Here is an 18791-nt window from a genome sequence, read left to right on the forward strand (position 1 = left end):
CCAGGTGTCCGGGAGAGAGAAGGGGTCGCAGAAATGGCCCAGCTCACCAGGGAGGGTTGCGTCCTGCCTGAGGCTGCTGGGGTCACCAGCAGGGCCGCACCCCGACTGGGGCCTGGGCTCCCTGACCAGCCCTTCGGGCGTCTGGGCTCCCAACCACCTCTTCAGCTGCTCTCCAGACTCCCAACCATAGCCCCTGTGTTCTGGACCTCGGGCCGGGCTGTCTGAGGCTATAACAGCCTGGCTGGTTTTTAGTGAATATTTTGCCTCGGCTCCAGGGGAGCAGGCTGGGGTGTGTCACACTGCAGGTGCCCGCAGAAACCAGTGGTGGAGTCTCCATGGAAGGGAGGGTGACCCAGGTGATGCTGGGGGGGTTGGGCTGGCGGGCCAGCTGCCTGAGGCTGTGGGGACACTCTGGAGACCCCCCAGTAAGTCCAGAAGGAGCAGAGCCCTGCACCCCAGGAGGGCCCGCAGAGGCAGCCGCTGCATCGGCCCCTGGACGGACGCTGTCAGCAGGAATGAGGCTGCCATGTGGCTGGCCGCCCGATTGTCCCCCCCAGAGTGGGCCCGCAGGTGCCGTTCCAGAACCCGCCAGAACCAGAGGGCCTGTGGCTTGGCGCTTTGTCCCGTGCTGGACAGGCAGATGGGATCCGGGCCTCCGTCAGAAGGAGGGGAAGAAAAGAGAGGTCTTCGTGTCCCAGTCCTGTCCCAGTGACCCTGCTGCCAAAGACAGTCCTTCTAGAATTTTCTCTACAGTGATGGCTCCCCACATCTGAAGGGCCTCTCCCTGTCTGGCTGGTGAAAGCCCCTTTTATCTTCCTTTCCAGCAACGTGAGGCACACGTTTTCCCAAGCCATCCCCCAGTCACACGCCGTGCCCTGGGCTCGCCTCTGGCTGAGGATGGACGGGGGGCCGGGAGGGGGCCTCTTCCATCGTAATTTCTCCCGGAGAGGCATTTCTGCCGACGCTTGGCATTTCCTAATTTCCTGAGGGCTCAGTAAACATGGGAAGGATTCTCGGGTTGAGTGAGCAAAGCGCTTAGGGACAGAGCGTCCTCGTCCTGCAGAGAGCTTGGAGCCGAGAAACGAGGGAGCCGTTAGCCGGCTTTATTCCCGCGACGCACGTTTCTAAGGGGGGTTTGCACAGCTGTCCTGCAGCTGCTCCTGGACATCGGGGATCAGAGGACGGCCCACGCAGACGGCGAGGCCAGGCGGGCACTCCGCGGCCGGGCCGGGACCCCGCTGCCGCCCTCGCTTGGCCCCCAAGGCCCCCTTCCTGGTGGCTCAGGCCTCCCCGCCTGTACGTGGCAGAGCCAGTGAGGCGGCGTTTCGCCCTTCAGTCTCTGGACACAGCCTGTGGGTCTCCCGTGGGCGCTGACTGTCAGGCTGCAGTCGGCTGCGCTCCTGGGCCTTTCCGGGACCTCCCGGGGCTTCGGGAGAAGAAGGCAGCGCCCCCCGCCGCCCGCCCCCTGCCCAGTGGGGAAATAGCAGGTCAGAGCTCCTAGTTCAGCCAGGAGGTGCTCGACCGAAGGCCGCTGGGAAAAGAGGGGGCCGTGGGCCAGAGAGTGGGCGCTGAAGCCTCCCAGGGCCGGGACGGGGCTTGGTCTGCTTGAGCCGGGCCAGCGACACTTACCACCCCTCCTTGCTCCCAGACAGTGGGGGACCCCCGCAGACTGCAGTCTGTGGGCGATGCCCTCACCTCCTCCTTCTGACCTGCAGGGGGAGATCGGCCCACCTGGTCCCAGAGGGGAGGACGGTCCTGAAGGTCCCAAGGGGCGAGGCGGTCCGAACGGCGACCCCGGTCCTCTGGGACCCCCTGGGGAGAAGGTACGTGACGCGGGCCCTCCCGATGGCCCGGGGCGTCCAGGCGGCGGGTCGGGCAGGCAGAGCCCCGGGCCAGGCTGGTGTGCATCCTGACACGGGCCGGCCTGCTGGGCCACTGCACCCGCTCCTGGGGGCGTTCCCTAAGCTCAGGGTTGGGAGTGGGGGCTCCTGACAGCTGCTCTTACACCTGCGGGGGGCCGCCCCCCTCATCTTGCTCCCCCACCCCTTTCCCCAGCCCCTGCACCGGAACGGGCTCACAATTAGCCCAAACATTCTGCTGTCCGGCTCCAAGGCTGGGACGCTTCAACAGAAGGATTGAGCAAAACCCCACAGACAGAGAGCGCTTTTCTCGTACATGGGGCATCAGCCTCCACCCATTGGCTTCAGCAGAGGTGTCCATTCCTGCTCGAGGGGCCTTGCTCCAAACCAGGCAGGGATTCTGGGGAGGACACCATCCCAGGAGGACAGACAGGCTCTCTCTGGAGGCCGTGAAGTCTGCACCCTGCTCCAGTTCCCCTGCCGACACACGCCGGCTTCCTCTCTGTTCCAAGCAGGGCCGGCCAGCTCGTGACCCACCTCTTTCTCTCCGCAGGGCAAACTCGGAGTCCCAGGACTGCCAGGCTACCCAGGAAGACAGGGGCCAAAGGTAACGTACAACCTGGTGAGGTCTGACCCGTGGCGTCTCCCCAGCCTGCACGCTGTCACCCACCTGCCCCGCCCTGCGTAGCTGCTGTGACAAAGCAGAAGGTCACGGTGGCCGTGTCCTGGGTCTGCCCCACTCACAGCCTTCTGCAGTGACTTGGCTGAGTCAGAAGGAGAGCCCAGGAGAATTAGGTGAGCCTTTCAGAGAGGCAGATCCTGGGCTGCACGTCTGAGTCCTCAGCCCCTCTGGCCTCTCAGGGACTTTGTGTACTGGTTTCTCCATACCCAGAGCTGTGTACCTCCCACAGAGTTAATTCTCCCTGGAAATTCAGAGGTTATTTGCTCGTAACTGAGCATAAAAGGAAGACGAAGACTGTCTTAGTGGAAATCATGCTCTATGTTATGTGAAACAGCTCCTTGAGGCTTTGCAAATCACTTAAACCATTTTTTCTGTCTCACCTTTTATTATTCATGGTTCTTCCTTAAAAAGTTGCCAGCTGCCTGCACTAGAGATGTAATTAACAGCAAAAGAGAACTCACGGATCTGTCGGGTTTGTGTCTGCATCCTGCCCTCCTCAGGCTTCAAGCCTCCGGACGCCCTCCTAGTTAGCAGAGGCAGGGCCCGCGGGCTGGGCTGCAGCCCTAGGTGTTCCCACGTGGCTGATGGCAGGGCCCACAGCAGTCCTCCCTGGGGAAGGGCGAGCTTCCCCTCTTGGCGGGTGAGCCCACAGCCGCCACTCGGGGGGGACTCATCTGCCATGAAATCGTTTTGCTTCATGTCCGTTAGCGACGTGCCCACTGACCGCAGTACTTGTATGGAGAGACCCTGATGGACACGTTTTCTCTCCTGAAATGCATGTCCATTTGGGGAGGGGGAGAAGGGAAAGAGAGGAGGAGTTTGGGAGAGACGAGGTGGGGGGTTATAGATCAAGTTCAGGCAGCTTTTCGTAAAGGCAGAGGGAGAACCCTGAAGCTGCTTGGGCAGCCTGGATGGTCCTGCGGCGCTGACCCCGCTCCTGAGCCGAGAGCCATGTAGCCAGCACCCCTGGTTTTCCCACCGCAAATCTCGGTCCAGTCTCCTCCTCCTCTTTGTATCAGCAGGCAGGCACACGGGTGGGCTGGCCAAGCTGAGTAGCATCAGTAAACTCGTCCTGGGCTAAGCACACATTCAGGTCAGGCTTTTAAGCCAGGTGGAGAGTAGAGACGGACTCAGCAAATGATTTAGACAGTGTCACCAGGAGCTCACATAGGGGGTGTTTGGATATTTATTCAGTCGGAGCTCTTACATGCTCACCTGCCCACGTGCACCTTGTAAAGATCTAGAACTGGAAGAGCCGCGCGATGCCACGGCTGGGGCATACATTTGCATTCGTTTTTGACTTTATAAGCTGCCGTGCTTTATTTAGAGGTGTTGTGAGAAGATAAAACATGACAACAAGGCGCAAAAAGCAAATGCCACGAATGTGAGAGTCACACGCCACCCCCGGCTCATCTCGGTGGCACAGGCTCTTTTCTTCCCAAACACCAGTGTTTTGCAGACATGGGTGTGTGAGAGGAGGGTGTGGAGAGAGGGAGGAAGGGGAAGCATGGTTAGGATTCAGTTCTGAATTTTAGATTCAGAGTCTGTGAGATGCTCAGGAAATACTGAGTAGGTGGGTGGAGGGTGGCGAGGGGGTGGATGGATGATAGATGATGGATGGGTAGACGGGAGGATGGATGGAAGGTGGCTGGGTGCACAGATGGGCGGACGGATGGTGGGTGGATGGGGGGTGGATGGCGGGAAGGGGGATGGATGGGGTGTGGGGGTGGGGGATGGATGGATGGGGGTGGGGGGTGTGTGGATGGATGGACGGTGGGTGGATGAGGGGTGGGTAGGTGGTGAATGGGTGAATGGAGAATGAATGGATGGATGGGGGGTGGATGGGCGCGTGGTGGACGGTGGGTGGCTGGGTGGCGAGTGGTGGGTGGTGGTGGGGCGTCTGACCCGGGGCTGAGGACTCCGGCAGGCTCGTCCTCCAGCTGGCACAGTGCACGGCTCGTCCCTGGTCAGTCTCTGACGCTTCTTCCCTCATGAACTCTCTTGCAGGGTTCTATCGGATTTCCTGGATTTCCCGGCGCCAACGGAGAAAAGGGCGGCAGGGTAAGGACCGCCTGGCCTCTGCGCAGGCAGCTTGTCTGCTGCCTCGGTGTTAGCGAGTCTGTTCTCCGCACACCATGTTTATTTCTCACCCACTTTGCTGCCAGAACTGCTTTCCAGAACAGCTGACCCCAGTCTTTACGCGACGTACTGGCGGCTCTCGGAGTGCTGGGCTGGGCGGGAGTGCGGTAGATCAGGCAGCCGGCCAGAGAGGGAGGCGTGTGGAGGACACGGCGCTTTCTCACGCTCACCACGATTGCAGCAGCTCTTGGGTCACTGGCGAAACCCAGACTCTTCTCTTGCAGCCCAAGTGATTCATTTTAAAAAAAAGGCGGGAGAGGCCCTCGCTCTGTGCTGACGTCTCAGTGAGCCCCTCATCCGGGGTCCAGGTGCGCCCCTCCTCTGCCTGGGCTGCCGTGTCACTGGACACCCTCCGGGGGGCAGTGGGCCTGGCATCCCTCCGTTGTCATCGCGTGTGAAGGTGATCCGAGGGCCCAGACTGCGGGGCCGTCCCCCAGCCTCCCCACCCCAGGCCTCCGGCGGGAACTGCCCTTCGCGGCGCCACACAAGGCAGCCTGAGCACTGCTCCTGGTGAACGGGATCAGAAGGGCCGCTTGGGCCTTTAGACTCCCAGCGGCCTTGACCACAGGCGTGTGGGGTGTGCAGAGCAGGCCTGGGCGGGTCCTCCCTGCCCAGACGGACGAGCTGCCCCTGTTAAGTGCTCACTCCAGCTACCGTTACTGTCTTTGAGCTGAGACAGTGCGATCTCTAGAAAGCACGGGGGAAGACCTAAAGCCATCCACAATCCACGTAAATGGACGTGTTTGCCAGATTCAGGAAGAGAAAACGGGGCTTCCTGAGTGCAAGCGTGACACAGGGCGACCACACTCTGTCTGTGTGTATTGGTGTCTAGACGTGTCTACACGCCTGTCTGTGTCTGCATGTTTGTGTCCCGTCTGTATTGTGTCCTAAGTTACGCACCTGAGTGTTCCTATCTATGCCGTGTCCGTGTCATGTCCGTGTCTGTATCTGTACTTACATCTGTCCGTGTGTCTATCAGCCACCTGCCTACCTATCTGTCTCGTTCTTCCTGGTGGGGACAGTCTGACTAGCGTCTTGGGGAAAGGCGGTCACTCGTGGAAAGTAGTAGTCCAGGGTCTGTAAAAGCAGAGGAACCTCGGAGCCACAGAGCAGGCAGCCCCGGTGCTGGAGAACAGGGCCTTCCACACCACGTTGCCAAGAGAATGCCCAGGAGGGGTCATGACGGCTGACGGGGGCCTGTGATGTGACCACCACTGCTTTGCATGGAAGAGCCGGGCTGGGGACGCCGCGGAGGCCTGGCTGTGGCCCCGGGACTGGCACTCCACTCCAAGCCCCGCTCCCTTCTCCCGCCTCTCAGCCATTCCACCCCCAAGCTGAGAAGGCCGGGCAGGTGCCTGGACTCCCCTGGCCCCCACACGCCATTGTTCCAGGGCATTGGCACGTGGCCACCGAGGTCGTCACTGCGAATGGATGGTTGAAAAGCAGAGGTCCTGGGACCGGGGACTCGCTCCTGGTCTGAGAGTCCAGCTTGGTTCACGGGGCCTGAAGCCTGGACACCTCAGGGAAACCGTCCACTTCGGGACTTTGCCGATGCGTCTGAGGGCTGGGATACTGGACGTGACAGGTGGCGTGTGTGCTGACACGCGTGTGCCCCTGCATCTGGGCTGCCTGAGAGCCGGCAGGTCTTCTTCCGTCCACCTCGTCCCAGCCTCTCTGGAGGGGCTGGCTGGGCCGGCAGACTGCTGGCCGGGGGGTCCACGTGACCATTGATGGCTTGTCCCTATCACTGGCCTGCATCCCGGGCCAAGGCAGGGTCCCCGCCAGACCGGCTTGGGAAGAGCCAGCCCCTTAGCAATACCTCCTGCAGCCCAAAGCTTCCATCGCCAGCTTAGGGCATCTCGACTCTAGCGAGGCCAGTTCTGGGAGGACCCCTGCCTCCCCTGCAAGGGCAGGTGGACAGGTGCTCACGGGAGATTTGCTGAGGAGGCCACGAGTGGGGCGTCTTCTGTCCAGCGGCCTCCGTCACCAGGGTGCAGACTCTGGCTCCGTTTAACAGCAAACCTGGGAAGGCTGGTGCCGCCTGGGAGGCCGACGGAATCCGAGGCTGAGGCTGGGGCAGTTTGTTTAGGTTGGAACTGAGAGCTGGTCAGGCTGCAGGATCGGAATCGTGATGAAGGTCTTGCTGTTGGATGGAGGCTTGGCATGAGCTGACGTGCCAGCTGGACTTACGCACCGATGCCAGGAAGTCACCCGGGGGTGGGCCACGGTGTCTCACTGGCGGGAGCCCATCAGTTGAAGAAAGCAGATGTTTCATTAATTCTCGTCAGCAAATATTTATTTGAAGCCAAGAGATGCCGCCGCCTAATGGAAGCAGGGAGACCAGCGTGCATTGTTTAAAAGCTCCATAATTACCTCATCATCATAAACGGTTTTATTAAATTCCTTTCAAAACGGGAGGCTCTGGAAAGCAGTTTTGATTCTGGCAGCAAATGAGTGAAAGATGGTGAGAGGAAATGTTTTAGGTGGTCCTTAGCAATGCAGATCCATCTGGGGCTTCGTCGTTAGAAACCAGGGAAAAAACAATAATTCCGGAAGATGAATGGAGAGGCAGTGGAGATGGGCCTTGATCAATCCGTTACTCGCACGCGCTGTCGGTAAACTGCACTTACAGCTATTACGTCTTTGCTTTGGGAAAAAAAGATTGCGGTGCGTTTGTTTTCCGTGGTTTGGAAAATGCAAAACAACAGAGAGAAGGAGTCTAAATTCTATTAGAAGAGAAGCAAATGACGCTGGGATATATGATTTATATATTAAATTGCAGGTTTGTTTGTCTGCAGAGCCTGTTGAAAATTTAATGGCTAATATCCTTAACTGTAGCAGAAGTAAATTATGTATGAGAGGGGTTGGCTTTCTCCTCTCGTAATAATGATTCCTCCCCACCTCCACTGCTGCCAGAGATGAAGAGGGAAGGTTGGGCGGGGGAGGGAAGGGGCAGGGAGTGGATGTTCTGAGGGGAGGACCCCAGAGAAGTGAGGTGAGCATCCCTCGGGCAGCAGAGGGAGCTGGGGTTCAGAAGGCCCTCTGCAGACACGTGAGGCTGGGCGCATTGCCCGAGGGGTGCGTCCTGCCACCCTGAGAGGGCTTCCTTTCAAGCCAAGACAAGGGGGCGGGCTTTTCTAGCTTGACTTCCAGTGGTCTCTGCATCACCCACTCAGTGGCAGGCGTGCTGCGTGACTGACCGACACCCTTCTCTGATTGCAGGGCACCCCTGGGAAGCCGGGACCACGGGGGCAGCGAGGCCCGACGGTAACCCTGGGCGGAGGGCGGCCTCCAGACTGGGCGTGGTGGTGGGGCGCCTGCCTGGCGGGAGGGGGATGAAGGCGTCGCGCGCGCAGGGCTGGGGTCCACCTGTCCTCTCTTCCGTTTGTCCAGGGCCCACGAGGTGAAAGAGGCCCACGGGGCATCACCGGCAAGCCTGGCCCCAAGGTGCGTATGTGGTCTCCCCTGTGGCCCCGGCCTGACCCCCCATGGAGGGGGCCCCACGGCCTTTTCCGCTGCAAAATATGAAAGAATGAAAGAAGATTTCCTGGGGGTATTTAAGAAGGAGCTGGTTGAGTTAGGTGAGGTCGAACCACAGAGGCTACCCGGGGCCACCGCAGCGTGGAAGTCAGGCCCAGCCAGGCTTTGGACCAATGTCCCCCCGCTCTGATGGGGAGGCCTCGTTTCTTTTCTTCGAGAGGGCTTTGGAAGGGACATCTTGCCGGGATTCTAAAGAAAGTTCTTTCCACCCCTGCGAGAGTCCAGACCCACCTCGAAGGCCTCTTCTCCCACCCTGGGGCCTTGACACCAGCTACTCCAGTCGACGTGGAAGCAGACCTTGGCCAGGCAGCAGGCCCGTCCTGTTTTGCCCTGTGGGGGTCGTGATTCCAGCGCACTTTGCTGCTAAGGAGATGGGCCCGCGGCTGGCGGAGGCGGCGAGCCAGGCAGGGGCAGGGCAGGCCCGGGGGTTGCCCGAGTCCCTCCGTGACGAGCTCTGGGCCCAGTCGCGCCCCCGGAGGCTGACTGAACGCTCAGCTGCTGCGGGCTGCTGGGTGGGCCTGGGACGCAGCCTGCGTCCCGTCTTCTCGTGAGCTTTGGCCCCTGGTGGGAGCCTGGCCTTTGTCCCAGAGCAGCAGCGCGTTCTCCTGGGAGTGTCTCAGTCCCGGCGAGGGCGGCTCGGTACTGGGTGTGTGTGCAGAGGCGAGGACCACCTGAGGCTGGTGCGCTCTGCTCCATATGCAGGCGGGGTGACTGCAGAGGGCACAGGGGCGCCAGGCGATGCTGCACCTGTGATGCTGTCACGGACCAGTCTTTTCATCAGAAATAGTAATGACAGAAATAGTAATAATAAGCTTTTCTTGCTCTTTCCCTGCCTTCCCAGGGCAACTCTGGAGGCGATGGCCCGGCCGGCCCTCCAGGTGAACGGGTAAGCACCTGGATGCGTCCAGGAACACCCCCAGGAGCGTCTGCAGGAGAGCTGCCTGCCCTCAGCGGCCCCCAGCGTTTCTTCCTGGGGGGCGGGGCAGAGCATGGCCAGCCTTCGACCCTGGAGAAGGAGGGTGGTTCCTAAAATCCAGAGGTGGCTCGGGGGTGGCCTTCCCCGGGAGTAAAGTCTTTTCTGTTGGTTGGAGATGACGACCCCATCCCTTTGGCCCTGGCCTTGGGGCTTGAGGTGGGGGGTGGCTGAGATGTCCGGAAACCGAGTCCTGGGCCTCACGCTGCCCCAAGGGACCTTCTTGTGTAACGGACTTACTTTTCACATTGGCGAGGGCAGGGCTGGAAAGAGCTTCTCGAAAGTCGTGGGGAGTAGGGGTGACCGTGCCTGTGCTCAGAGATCCGATGGTGGGGCTGCTGGGCCCACGTGCTGGGGCGATGCCTGTCCTCATACTGGCTCTTGTCTGTCCCCAGGGACCCAACGGACCCCAAGGACCCACGGGGTTCCCTGGACCAAAGGGCCCCCCGGTGAGTACCGCATTTTCCCTGTGGGGCCGGTCCAGGGTGTCCCGGAGACGCTGGTCTTTCCGCAGGGCTCCGGCCTCCAGGCAGCGGGCTCAGGGGAGGGGGGCCAGCCCAGGAGCTCTGACTAGAGGGGCAGTTTGGGGCGCACGGACCCCTCTGTCATCAGACCATCATGACTGTCCAGTCGGCCCTGAGTCAGGGTGGTAGTGCTGTCACGACAAATGGCCACAAGCCCAGCGCCTTAAAACCACAGAAACGCGTTCTCTCCGTCTGGAGGCCAGAGCCCGAACTCCCGGGGCCGGGGTCCCATGCCTCCCCCGGAGGCCTCTCCCAGCCCCTGGCCCCCTGAGCTCATGGACCCCCAGCCCCACTCTGCCTGCATCTTCGCCTGGCCTTCTCCTCTCTCCTCCTGTGTCTCACATTCTCTGTCTCTACTCTGGATGAGGGCCCAGCCTAACCCAGCCAGACCTCACCTTGACCTGATCCCGTCTGCGGAGACCCTGTTCCCAAATGAGGCCAGGGTCGCAGCTTCAGGGGGTTAGGACCTCAACCAGTTTTTCCTGGTGGTGGTGGGGAGAGGCACAGCTCAGCTCGCAGCAGATAACAGTGTATTTCCTCTAAGAAGGAAAAGCCCCTCATCGCAGGAGTTGCTGCCTATTGGGACGCGCGTGGGCACGGGGGTTAGGAAGAAGTTCGACCTCTGCCCTGCATGGACCTGGGCCCAGTGCCTCCTGCGGCCGGGCCTCAGGGGCTGCTGACACCTTGGCTTCTCCCTGTGGGAGACGACAGTGACCCTCAGGGTGGATGTAAGGGTTCAAGGGGGTGGAGCCCAGACCCGGGCTCCCAGGAGTGCTTGTTACTGTGACTTTGCCGTCATCACCTTGGAACTGAAATGGTAGCTTTTGTCCTCTGGGGTGGCACAAAGTCCTGAAGATGTGTGTGTCTTGGGATGAGATGAAGCTTCTCTCCTTTGCTTTCTGCAGGGGCCCCCAGGCAAGGACGGGCTCCCGGGGCACCCTGGACAGCGAGGCGAGACGGTGAGTGTGGGCAGCGCCGGGGGATGTGGGCGCCGCGCCCGACCTTCACTGCCGGTCGGCTCAGGCAAGGCTGAGGCTCAGCCTTGGGAAGCCCCCCGAGGGCCGGCCGGCTCCTGTGGCCGCGGGATGCGCCCTCTCTGGAGGGAGCTCCACAGCCTCCGAGCAGCCCCTTGGCCTCTGTGTGTGAGGGCAGGTGTCGGCGTCAAGCCGTCCTGGGCAGCCTGGCCCAAGGTCACACGTGCAACCATCGTGACGCCAACGGAACCTAGAGGAGTGGCCCCTGCCTTCCCCGGGAGGGTCGGAGCGCGGCCCAGCGCACGCCACGTGCGTCTGAACTGGACACTCCTTGGGCAGGTCCTCCCTTTCCAGCTTTCCGGTTACTTTATGCCACCCCCAGCCCTGTCTGTCCCGGCCCTTGCCTCGGGGGGGATGGCAGGGAGGCAGACGGCTTCCCCCAAGTGCCCTTTTCAGTAAGGGGGCAGGCGGCCGGTCGGGCTGGAGTTTGGGCCCTTGGCTGTGCTCAGGGCCAGCGTCTGCTGTCAGGGCTCAGCTTGGCCTTGCCCTGACCTGTAGCAGCGCCCGCCACAGTCTTTGACAGCTGGACTTAATGGACGCCCACGTTTTTTAGTTCTAGAAAAAGCACTGGGGTCACTTCCTGGTCCCAGGAGCCACGGGGGATTCAAGCGAGCTTCATGCTGAGTCCCCCCAGGCCTGTCCCTGGGAAGGGCGTGGGCACCCTGTGACCTGGGGGCTCCCGCTCTGGACAGCTGGGGTTCGCAGCGCCTGGTGACCTTCTGGCCACCATAGTGGTGGGGACTGGCCCACGGGAAGGCCCCCTTGTGTCTGCGTCCGGCGTCCATGTGGTCAGAGACCTCTGACTCTCCCAGGAGGAGCCGGCCCCTTGAGAAGTGTGATCCTTAACAGCACACTTAATACGTCTTGGTGCTTCTTAAAAACATCCCTGGGTCCCTTTTTGGCTCGTGGTGATGAAGAGTCCCCTACATGTGCCGTCCTGGTGCTCCGTGGCAGAAAACAGAGTTCGCTTTGCTCTTTTGTTTCTGGAGAAAAACTAAAGCACCCCCAGCTTTGCACGCTTTTCTCCAGTGCTCTCCTGAGCAGATCGGATGGAAGGCTTCTCGTCTCACGGTGCGCACTCTCCCCTCTGCCTTGTTCTGGGGAGAGGCTGGCAGAGTGATTAAGCCGCTTGTTTTGCTGGCAAAGCAGGGCAGGTTCTTCCTGCCCCCCCACCAGGCCTGGCTGCCCCGGAGATTCAGGGGCACCCCCATCTGGGCCCGCCTGGGGTGTGGCGTCCTCCAGGGGTCAGTCCAGATGCCCTGCAGAGAGGCCCTCCTCGGGGTCATGACCTGTGCTTTCGTTAGAGAACTGGAAACACAAGAGGTCGTAGCACCTCCTACATGCGAGCCCAGAGCCCGCTCGTCACAAGCACTGAGATGGACCCCGGCCTCAGCTGGCGTGGGTGTCCCCCGGCGGACCACACGCAGGCCTTCCTTGCCTCCACGTGGGCACTGCTGCCCAGCCCCCCGAGCAGGGGAGATGCCTTCGATCTGTCCAGCATGCCTTGTTTCTGACCCTGTAAAGGCTGCTGGCCTTGCGGCTAAGATTAAGTGTAGTATGGGGGCTTCACAGCTGGTCGGTGGTAAAGAATCTGCCTGCTGAGGCGGAGACACAAGAAATACAGGTCCGATCCCTGAGTTGGGAAGATCCCCCGGAGTAGGAGATGGCTGCCCACTCCAGTACTCTTTCTGGAAAACTCCATGGACAGAGGAGACTGGTGGGCTACAGTCCCGGGGGCCACCAAGGGTCGGACACGACTGAGCGCACAGAGGTCTCCTGTGGGGAGTGCGGCCTCGGCCATGGCCGTGCCAGTCCCGTGCGTGCAGCTCGGCTGGAGCCCTCCCAGACTCTGCTGTGAAGCTGCCTCTGCTCTGGGTCTGCACAGTCCAGCGGCTGAGCATCAAGTGTCCCTCAGCTGCACACTCGCTGGCTGTCGTGCTCTGGGTCAGAGGTCCTTGCCCTTCAGCCCCGTGGGCAGCTGGCCCCGCGGCTCTTGCTGCGGCCTTAAACGAGCCGTTTCCCTCTGCGGACGCTGTAGAGTTTCCACTGAAAGCCTCCCGGGCGTAGCATCTGCACGTCTCCCCCGGCGTCACGTGGCGCCTGCAGATGGCATCTTGTCCGCACGTGCCGAGCTCCGTGGAAATGAATGCCGGAAATGAAACCCGTGCTGCTCTGCCGTCAGCTTCGCCTCTGGGGGAGAGCGTGTGCAGAGCAGCCAGGCGGCCGGGTCCGTGCCAGCGAGCGGAGCAGAAACAAGCGGTTCCTGTTGAGTCGAGCTAAGAATACCTCCCAGCTGCCACACTGTGGAAGTGGCAGGTCCCCTCTGCGTCCGGATTTCAGTGGGTGCCGTATAAAACCGGCTGTCCTGCCCCAGGGGCCTTGGGGACACCAGCAGGACAGTTCCCGCACAGTCACTGACGAGAGGCAGCCCAGAGGTGGCTCCCGGGTGTAGTTTCCAGCAGCTGTGACACCAAGTCTGCTCAGAAAACAGACACTTAGTGACGTGAGGAGGACGAACGGTTACAGAGTATATTTCTCAGAGCAAGACGGGGTGATGGAAGCAGCTAGTGAAACGATCCTGTCTGGTTTCCTGACCTTCCTAAATTCATGCGAAGTGGGACAAGAGAAATGGCCCTTTTCAATGAGGTCTCGGACGTCAACTGTTTTGGGGTGGGGTGGGGGCTGGGGTGACCTTCTGTCTGCCGCTTCAGCCGTCTCAGCGGGCTGACTCTCTCTTCGCAGGGTTTCCAAGGCAAGACCGGCCCTCCAGGCCCCCCAGGTGTGGTCGGCCCTCAGGTGAGATACAGGCCCCGCTGGCATCTGGGGTCATCCCGGGTCCCCGCCCACTCGGGAGACAGGGTCACGCTCAGGGTGGAAGATCCCTGCATCGCCAGGGCATGGGTGCAGCCGGGAGGCGTCATAAGGCCTAGACCACTGCTTCAGAGGTGCTTTCCACGGAGCAGAGCAGGTGCAGAGATGGGGAGTGATCGCATGACGCGAACCGAGAGGGCAGAGCCAGCTGCCAACTCTGTGGGCAGACCAGGCAGGCCCGGGGAGTCCGGCTTCCACCCTCCGGGCAGCCCAGCCCTTGGGGTCCACGCAGCCTGACTCCCCGCCTTGGATCCAGTGCCCGGGGCTGCCGTTCTAACCTTGGATCTGTGCCAGAATGGGCTTGCAGGCTCAGGGCCGCAAAACGGGGCACAGTCACCTTGCTTCCCAGAAAGTCTGTGCCTAACGTGGCGGTAAATAAGATACTGACCCAGGAAACGAAGGTGCGCCCCCTGCCCTTCCCTGCACAGGGGTTCCCCCCGAGGCCGAGGAAACGCAGGCCCCGCCGGCTTCATTGGAGACGAGACTCAGGACCACAGTGGGGGCCGGGCAGTAGCTGGTGAACAGCACCCCCAGTGCGCTTTGCTCTCCCTGGGTTTTTACCAGAAGGAGAAGACCTTCAAAGGAAGGTGATGGTCTGGTGGGCTCGCAGTGGCCCTTCGCCTCTGCGACCAGGCTGTCCTTAGACTGAGGCAGAGAAGGTTACTTTCTTGCATGTCCCTGGAATGTGTTTACTGGCTGACACGCTTTTTCCCTGCAGGGTCCCACCGGGGAAACTGGTCCCATGGGCGAGCGTGGCCACCCTGGGCCCCCAGGCCCCCCAGGTGAACAGGGGCTCCCGGGCCTGGCCGGGAAAGAAGGGACGAAGGTGAGTGGCTGGGACCTTTGTCCCGAGCAGACTTTCCTGGGGACGGTTTCAGCCCTTGGTCTGTGTCTTTCTGATGCTTTTCTCTGATGAATGTGTGATTCTCAAGCAGCTGCTCTTCATGCCAATGCACCCGCTCAGACCAGGGACTCAGCTCCTCTCTGCTCACTTTGAAGAAGGGCCTGAGCTGATCAGCTTCCCGGACAGAGATGATGGGGGGCTGTGGACCACCTCTTCCCCAGGGCACCCAGAGTGGCCGCCCACCCGTTCCCAGAAATGGACAGAAGTCTGACACTTCATGTGTCTAAGCTGAAGTCAGCGGAAAGTGACCCTTTAAAAAATTCTCCACTTTAAGACACGAAAGCTGTCGTTCAGTCGCTAAGTCATGTCCGACTACTCACGACTCCATGGACTGCAGCACGCCAGGCTTCCCTGTCCTCCACTACCTCTCGAAATTTGCTCAAACTCACGTCCATTGAATTGGTGATGCCATCCAACCATCTCACCCTCTGCCACCCCCTTCTCCTTTTGCCTTCAATCTTTCCCAGCATCAGGGTCTTTTCCAGTGAGTCGGTTCTTTGCATCAGGCCAAAGTATTGGAGTTTTAGCTTCAGCATCAGTCCTTCCAATGAATATTCAGGGTTGATTTCCTTTAGGATTGATTCGTTTGATCTCCTTGGAGTCCAAGAGACTCTCAAGAGTCCTCTCCAGCACCACGATTTGAAAGCATCAATGAAAGAATAAATAATTAAAAAACCCACCCCCAGACTGGGTGCCCCAAGCTGGTAGTCATAACTTCCTGTGTTTTTGCGTAAAAACAAACGGCCCTCTTCTTTCAGCTTTTCAGTGAGGGACTCGGGAGAGATAAGTTCTCCAGCCCTTTGCATGACCACATACAGCAAAGTAAACTTGAAGAGTAATCAAAGAGTGAAAAGGTCACACACGCACATGTATGTATGCAGGCATACATGATGGATTACATACATATGTGCTTGTGCATACGTGTGTGTGTATAACGTAGAGACAGCCATTTAGCCATAAAGAGAGCTGGCTGAGTTTGGAAAGGACGCCCCTACCCTCCCATGTGGGACCCCAGAGAAAGTCCTAGAAGACGTCACAGCCTTAGTGAATTTCAAGGAAGGTACATGGTCAGACAGAGAATCCTTTCAGAAAATGTGGTTCAGGCTCAAGACGAATATCTTGAGCAGCGAGTCCATTTCAGGCAAAGCTTCCAATGCTTTGGCCACGGAGTTCTTCACCTGAGCCAGTTTTACGAGGATCCCCGGGTTCACGGGAAGGACAGGCCCTCAGCCCCCGCTCGGGCCACTGTGGCCCTGAAGGATGTGACGGGGAGCAGGACTCCACAGATCATGATTAGAGTCCCAGACAGAGTCAGTTCCCACGCCACACGCAGGGCCAGCTGGCCACACAGGCTCCCAGGTGTGAGCTTGGGCCATGCTCCGGCGCCCGGATCCATCAACCAGTGAAGCAAGTCAAGACCCAGAGGTTCCTTTTAAAGCTGTGAGCCCCGGGAAGCCCCCCTCCAGCCCAGCTCCCGAGTGGATCTAAAGACCGGCCCCACCCACTCCCCATCCACCTGGGCTGTGGGCATCGCCCGAAACTGACCTGTGGCCCTGATTCCAGGGTGACCCAGGCCCCGCCGGCCTTCCTGGGAAAGACGGTCCCCCCGGGCTGCGAGGCTTCCCTGGAGACCGAGGCCTTCCTGGTCCAGTGGTGAGTGAGGGGTCCGCCGGGGGACGGGTTGGATGTCCCTCCCGGGGAGGCTTCTCCCTGCGGCCCCCTCTCACACCCCGTTGCTTTGCAGGGGGCGCTTGGACTGAAAGGCAGTGAAGGCCCCCCCGGCCCACCAGGCCCCGCGGTGAGTGTACTGGCCCAGCACAAAGCCTCTCCCACCCTCTCCCTCCAAGCCTGCTCTGCAGGAGAGCAGGTGTCCTGAGGGCTGGGGAGCACGCACCCTGGCTCTGATGGTCCCCCGGGGGTCCTGGGAAGGCTGTGGTGGAGGAGGTGGAGTCGGGATGGATGTGGCCAGCGTGCCTGAGCTGCCAGCCAGTGAGGAAGGCCCGGGGAGGGGCCGTGCTGTGTGAGGGAACTTGGAGGGCTGGGAGTGTGGACGAGGCCTGAGTGGGCCCCCGAGCTCGTGGAGGTGCTCAGCGCGGGTCCAGGCCTGGCACAGCCCACACGGGCACACGCAGCTCCAGGGCCTCGAGCCGGGCCATCCACACACCCAAGGCCGCTCAGGGCAAAGGTGACTCAGCACAGGCAGGAGGCCTGGCCCCCAGAGCTGTGCTGTTTCCTTAAGTGGGTCCCTCCCAACCGTGAGATTCAGCTACACGAGGCCTAAAGATTCAGACCTTTGAGACCCCGGGCTATGGTCTGGGGGACTCAGTGGCCACATGAGGCTGTGCCCACAGATCCCCGCTCTTGTCTGACTCTTTATGGGGAAGTGACATCTGCCTCACTTCCCCCTTAAAACGGGGCCCATCCGACAGCCCCCACTCATCTGCTCAGGTGGGGGCTTCAGGAGCGGCCCCGGCCCCTGGCTGGGTTGAGGGTGGACCATGAAACAACATCCCCTTCCACCTGAGTTAGGGGCCGTTTGAGAGCGATGATGATGGGGAAGTCAGGGGGAAGTGAGGTGAAAAGTAATCTTCCTTCTGATAAAGGTTGGGAACAGGATGCCTCCCGGGGAACCAGGGTCCTCAGTGCTGACCCCCAGAATTAGTCCACGTGCCCACCTGTCAGTCCTGTCCTGGGGCCAGAGCCTCCCCCATAGAGCGGACAGCGTGGAGGAGCCGGGCAGCCAGTGAGCACCCCGGGGGCAGGCGGAGCCCACAGGGCCAAGTAGATGCCAGGGTCCCAGACGAGGTCCCTCCAGGGCAGGACTTAAAGAAGAGGTGTCCTCAGACGCTCTGCGGGGGCTTGGAGTTATGGGAGGGGCTCAGAAACAGCCTCAGGACAGACCGGATAGTCTGTGCTCACTCGGGGCCCTGGGGAGCTATGGCGGGCTCTAGAGTGAGGAGGTGGTGGAATGGTATGGTGTGGTGGGGTGGGGCTTCAGGAAGTCGTACCCACGCAGTTGGAGAGCCTTTGAAATAAACCACTTTCTTGCCTTGCCCAGGGATCTCCAGGCGAGAGAGGTCCAGCCGGTGCTGCTGGGCCCATTGGAATTCCAGGGAGACCCGGGCCCCAGGGGCCCCCTGGGCCAGCTGGAGAGAAAGGCGCTCCTGTAAGTACTGCCCCAGAGGAGCTCGGTCCCTGCTGTGTGCTGTGCTCCCTGGGCGTCTCCCTGGGGTCTGTGGGAGGGGGTGGGTGGTGAAGTTTGCGATGTGTGCCTGGCTGTCACGGTTGACATCCAAAGGCGGCCAGATGCTTCCCCAGAGTGGTCTGAGCTGGAGGGGTGCTCACAGGCCTGTGCGTCTGTGCCCTGGGACATGCAGGCCAGGGCCGGGCGTGGGGGCGTGTGGAGACTCTGTCCAAACGTGGCCTTGGGCCCAGTCCAGGCTCTGGGGACCCCGACAGGATGGGGCCCCCACCCCGGCCTGGGCCCACAGCTGGTCAGTGTAGGGGAAAGGTGGATATTTGGGATGGCGCTTGCTGTGTTGGTCTGGGGGCAGGTGTGGAAAAGAAAAGGGATAGGCGACCTGATGGGAAGATGAGCAACCTCTTCCCAGACCCCTGACAGCCAACACTTCACACCTGACGAACCCAGGTGTGCCTGCCCCCGCCCGGAGGCTTTGTGAGAGCTCAGGTGGGGGCTGGTCTGGAGTCTCGGCTTCCATGAAGGGAGTTAGAGACCCTTCGTATCTAGTCAGACATGCCCTGGGAAGCTGACCGCCAGCCTCTCTCCCCTAGTGTCTCCCTAAATGCCCCTTCCTGCCCAGATGAACCCTCACCCCAGCCACATTTGACATGTGCCTCATGATTGTGCAAACGCCCACCTGGCCTCACATTCACTCAGCCATGGAGACAGATTCCAGCTCAGAGCTCCTCTCCAAATTGCAAATGTCACAGAAGTCTGAGTTCCAGGGGGATGGGCTACCTGGATGATGTCCCATTGAGTCAAGACACCTATGAGGATTGATTTCTGTTAGAGAGGCTGGTTTGCCTCATGGGTTTCCCATGCCTCAGGGTTAGAAAGAGGGCCTTGGTTGCCTTCCTGGCGAGAAGTCCACATGGGAACCACGCTGGACACATGGGCGCCTGGCCGATCTGTCTGGCGTGCCATCGGCAGTTCTGAGGCCTCTGGCCTGTCCCCTGAGGCCCGCAGGACGCAGATCCCCCTGGGCTCTGCCCACGCCCCCCTCCTCCTGGCACTCGGTGCGGGT

General features: G+C 60.7%; 1 protein-coding gene across 2 annotated transcripts in view; it reads left to right on the forward strand.

The window, feature by feature from the left end:
• The window catches only part of COL5A1 (collagen type V alpha 1 chain), a 149110-nt gene that overhangs the window by 95058 nt on the left and 35261 nt on the right, over positions 1–18791 (forward strand). For both annotated transcript variants that reach the window (XM_027556854.1, XM_027556853.1), the window contains exons 30-42: positions 1716–1823; positions 2413–2466; positions 4549–4602; positions 7903–7947; positions 8074–8127; positions 9062–9106; positions 9589–9642; positions 10623–10676; positions 13494–13547; positions 14341–14448; positions 16090–16179; positions 16271–16324; positions 17585–17692. In XM_027556854.1, coding sequence (XP_027412655.1) covers positions 1716–1823; positions 2413–2466; positions 4549–4602; positions 7903–7947; positions 8074–8127; positions 9062–9106; positions 9589–9642; positions 10623–10676; positions 13494–13547; positions 14341–14448; positions 16090–16179; positions 16271–16324; positions 17585–17692 — 882 coding nt within the window. The remainder of the gene's footprint in view (positions 1–1715; positions 1824–2412; positions 2467–4548; positions 4603–7902; positions 7948–8073; positions 8128–9061; positions 9107–9588; positions 9643–10622; positions 10677–13493; positions 13548–14340; positions 14449–16089; positions 16180–16270; positions 16325–17584; positions 17693–18791) is intronic.

This window comes from Bos indicus x Bos taurus, chromosome 11 (assembly GCF_003369695.1).
Source record: "Bos indicus x Bos taurus breed Angus x Brahman F1 hybrid chromosome 11, Bos_hybrid_MaternalHap_v2.0, whole genome shotgun sequence".
Classification (NCBI taxonomy): domain Eukaryota; kingdom Metazoa; phylum Chordata; class Mammalia; order Artiodactyla; family Bovidae; genus Bos; species Bos indicus x Bos taurus.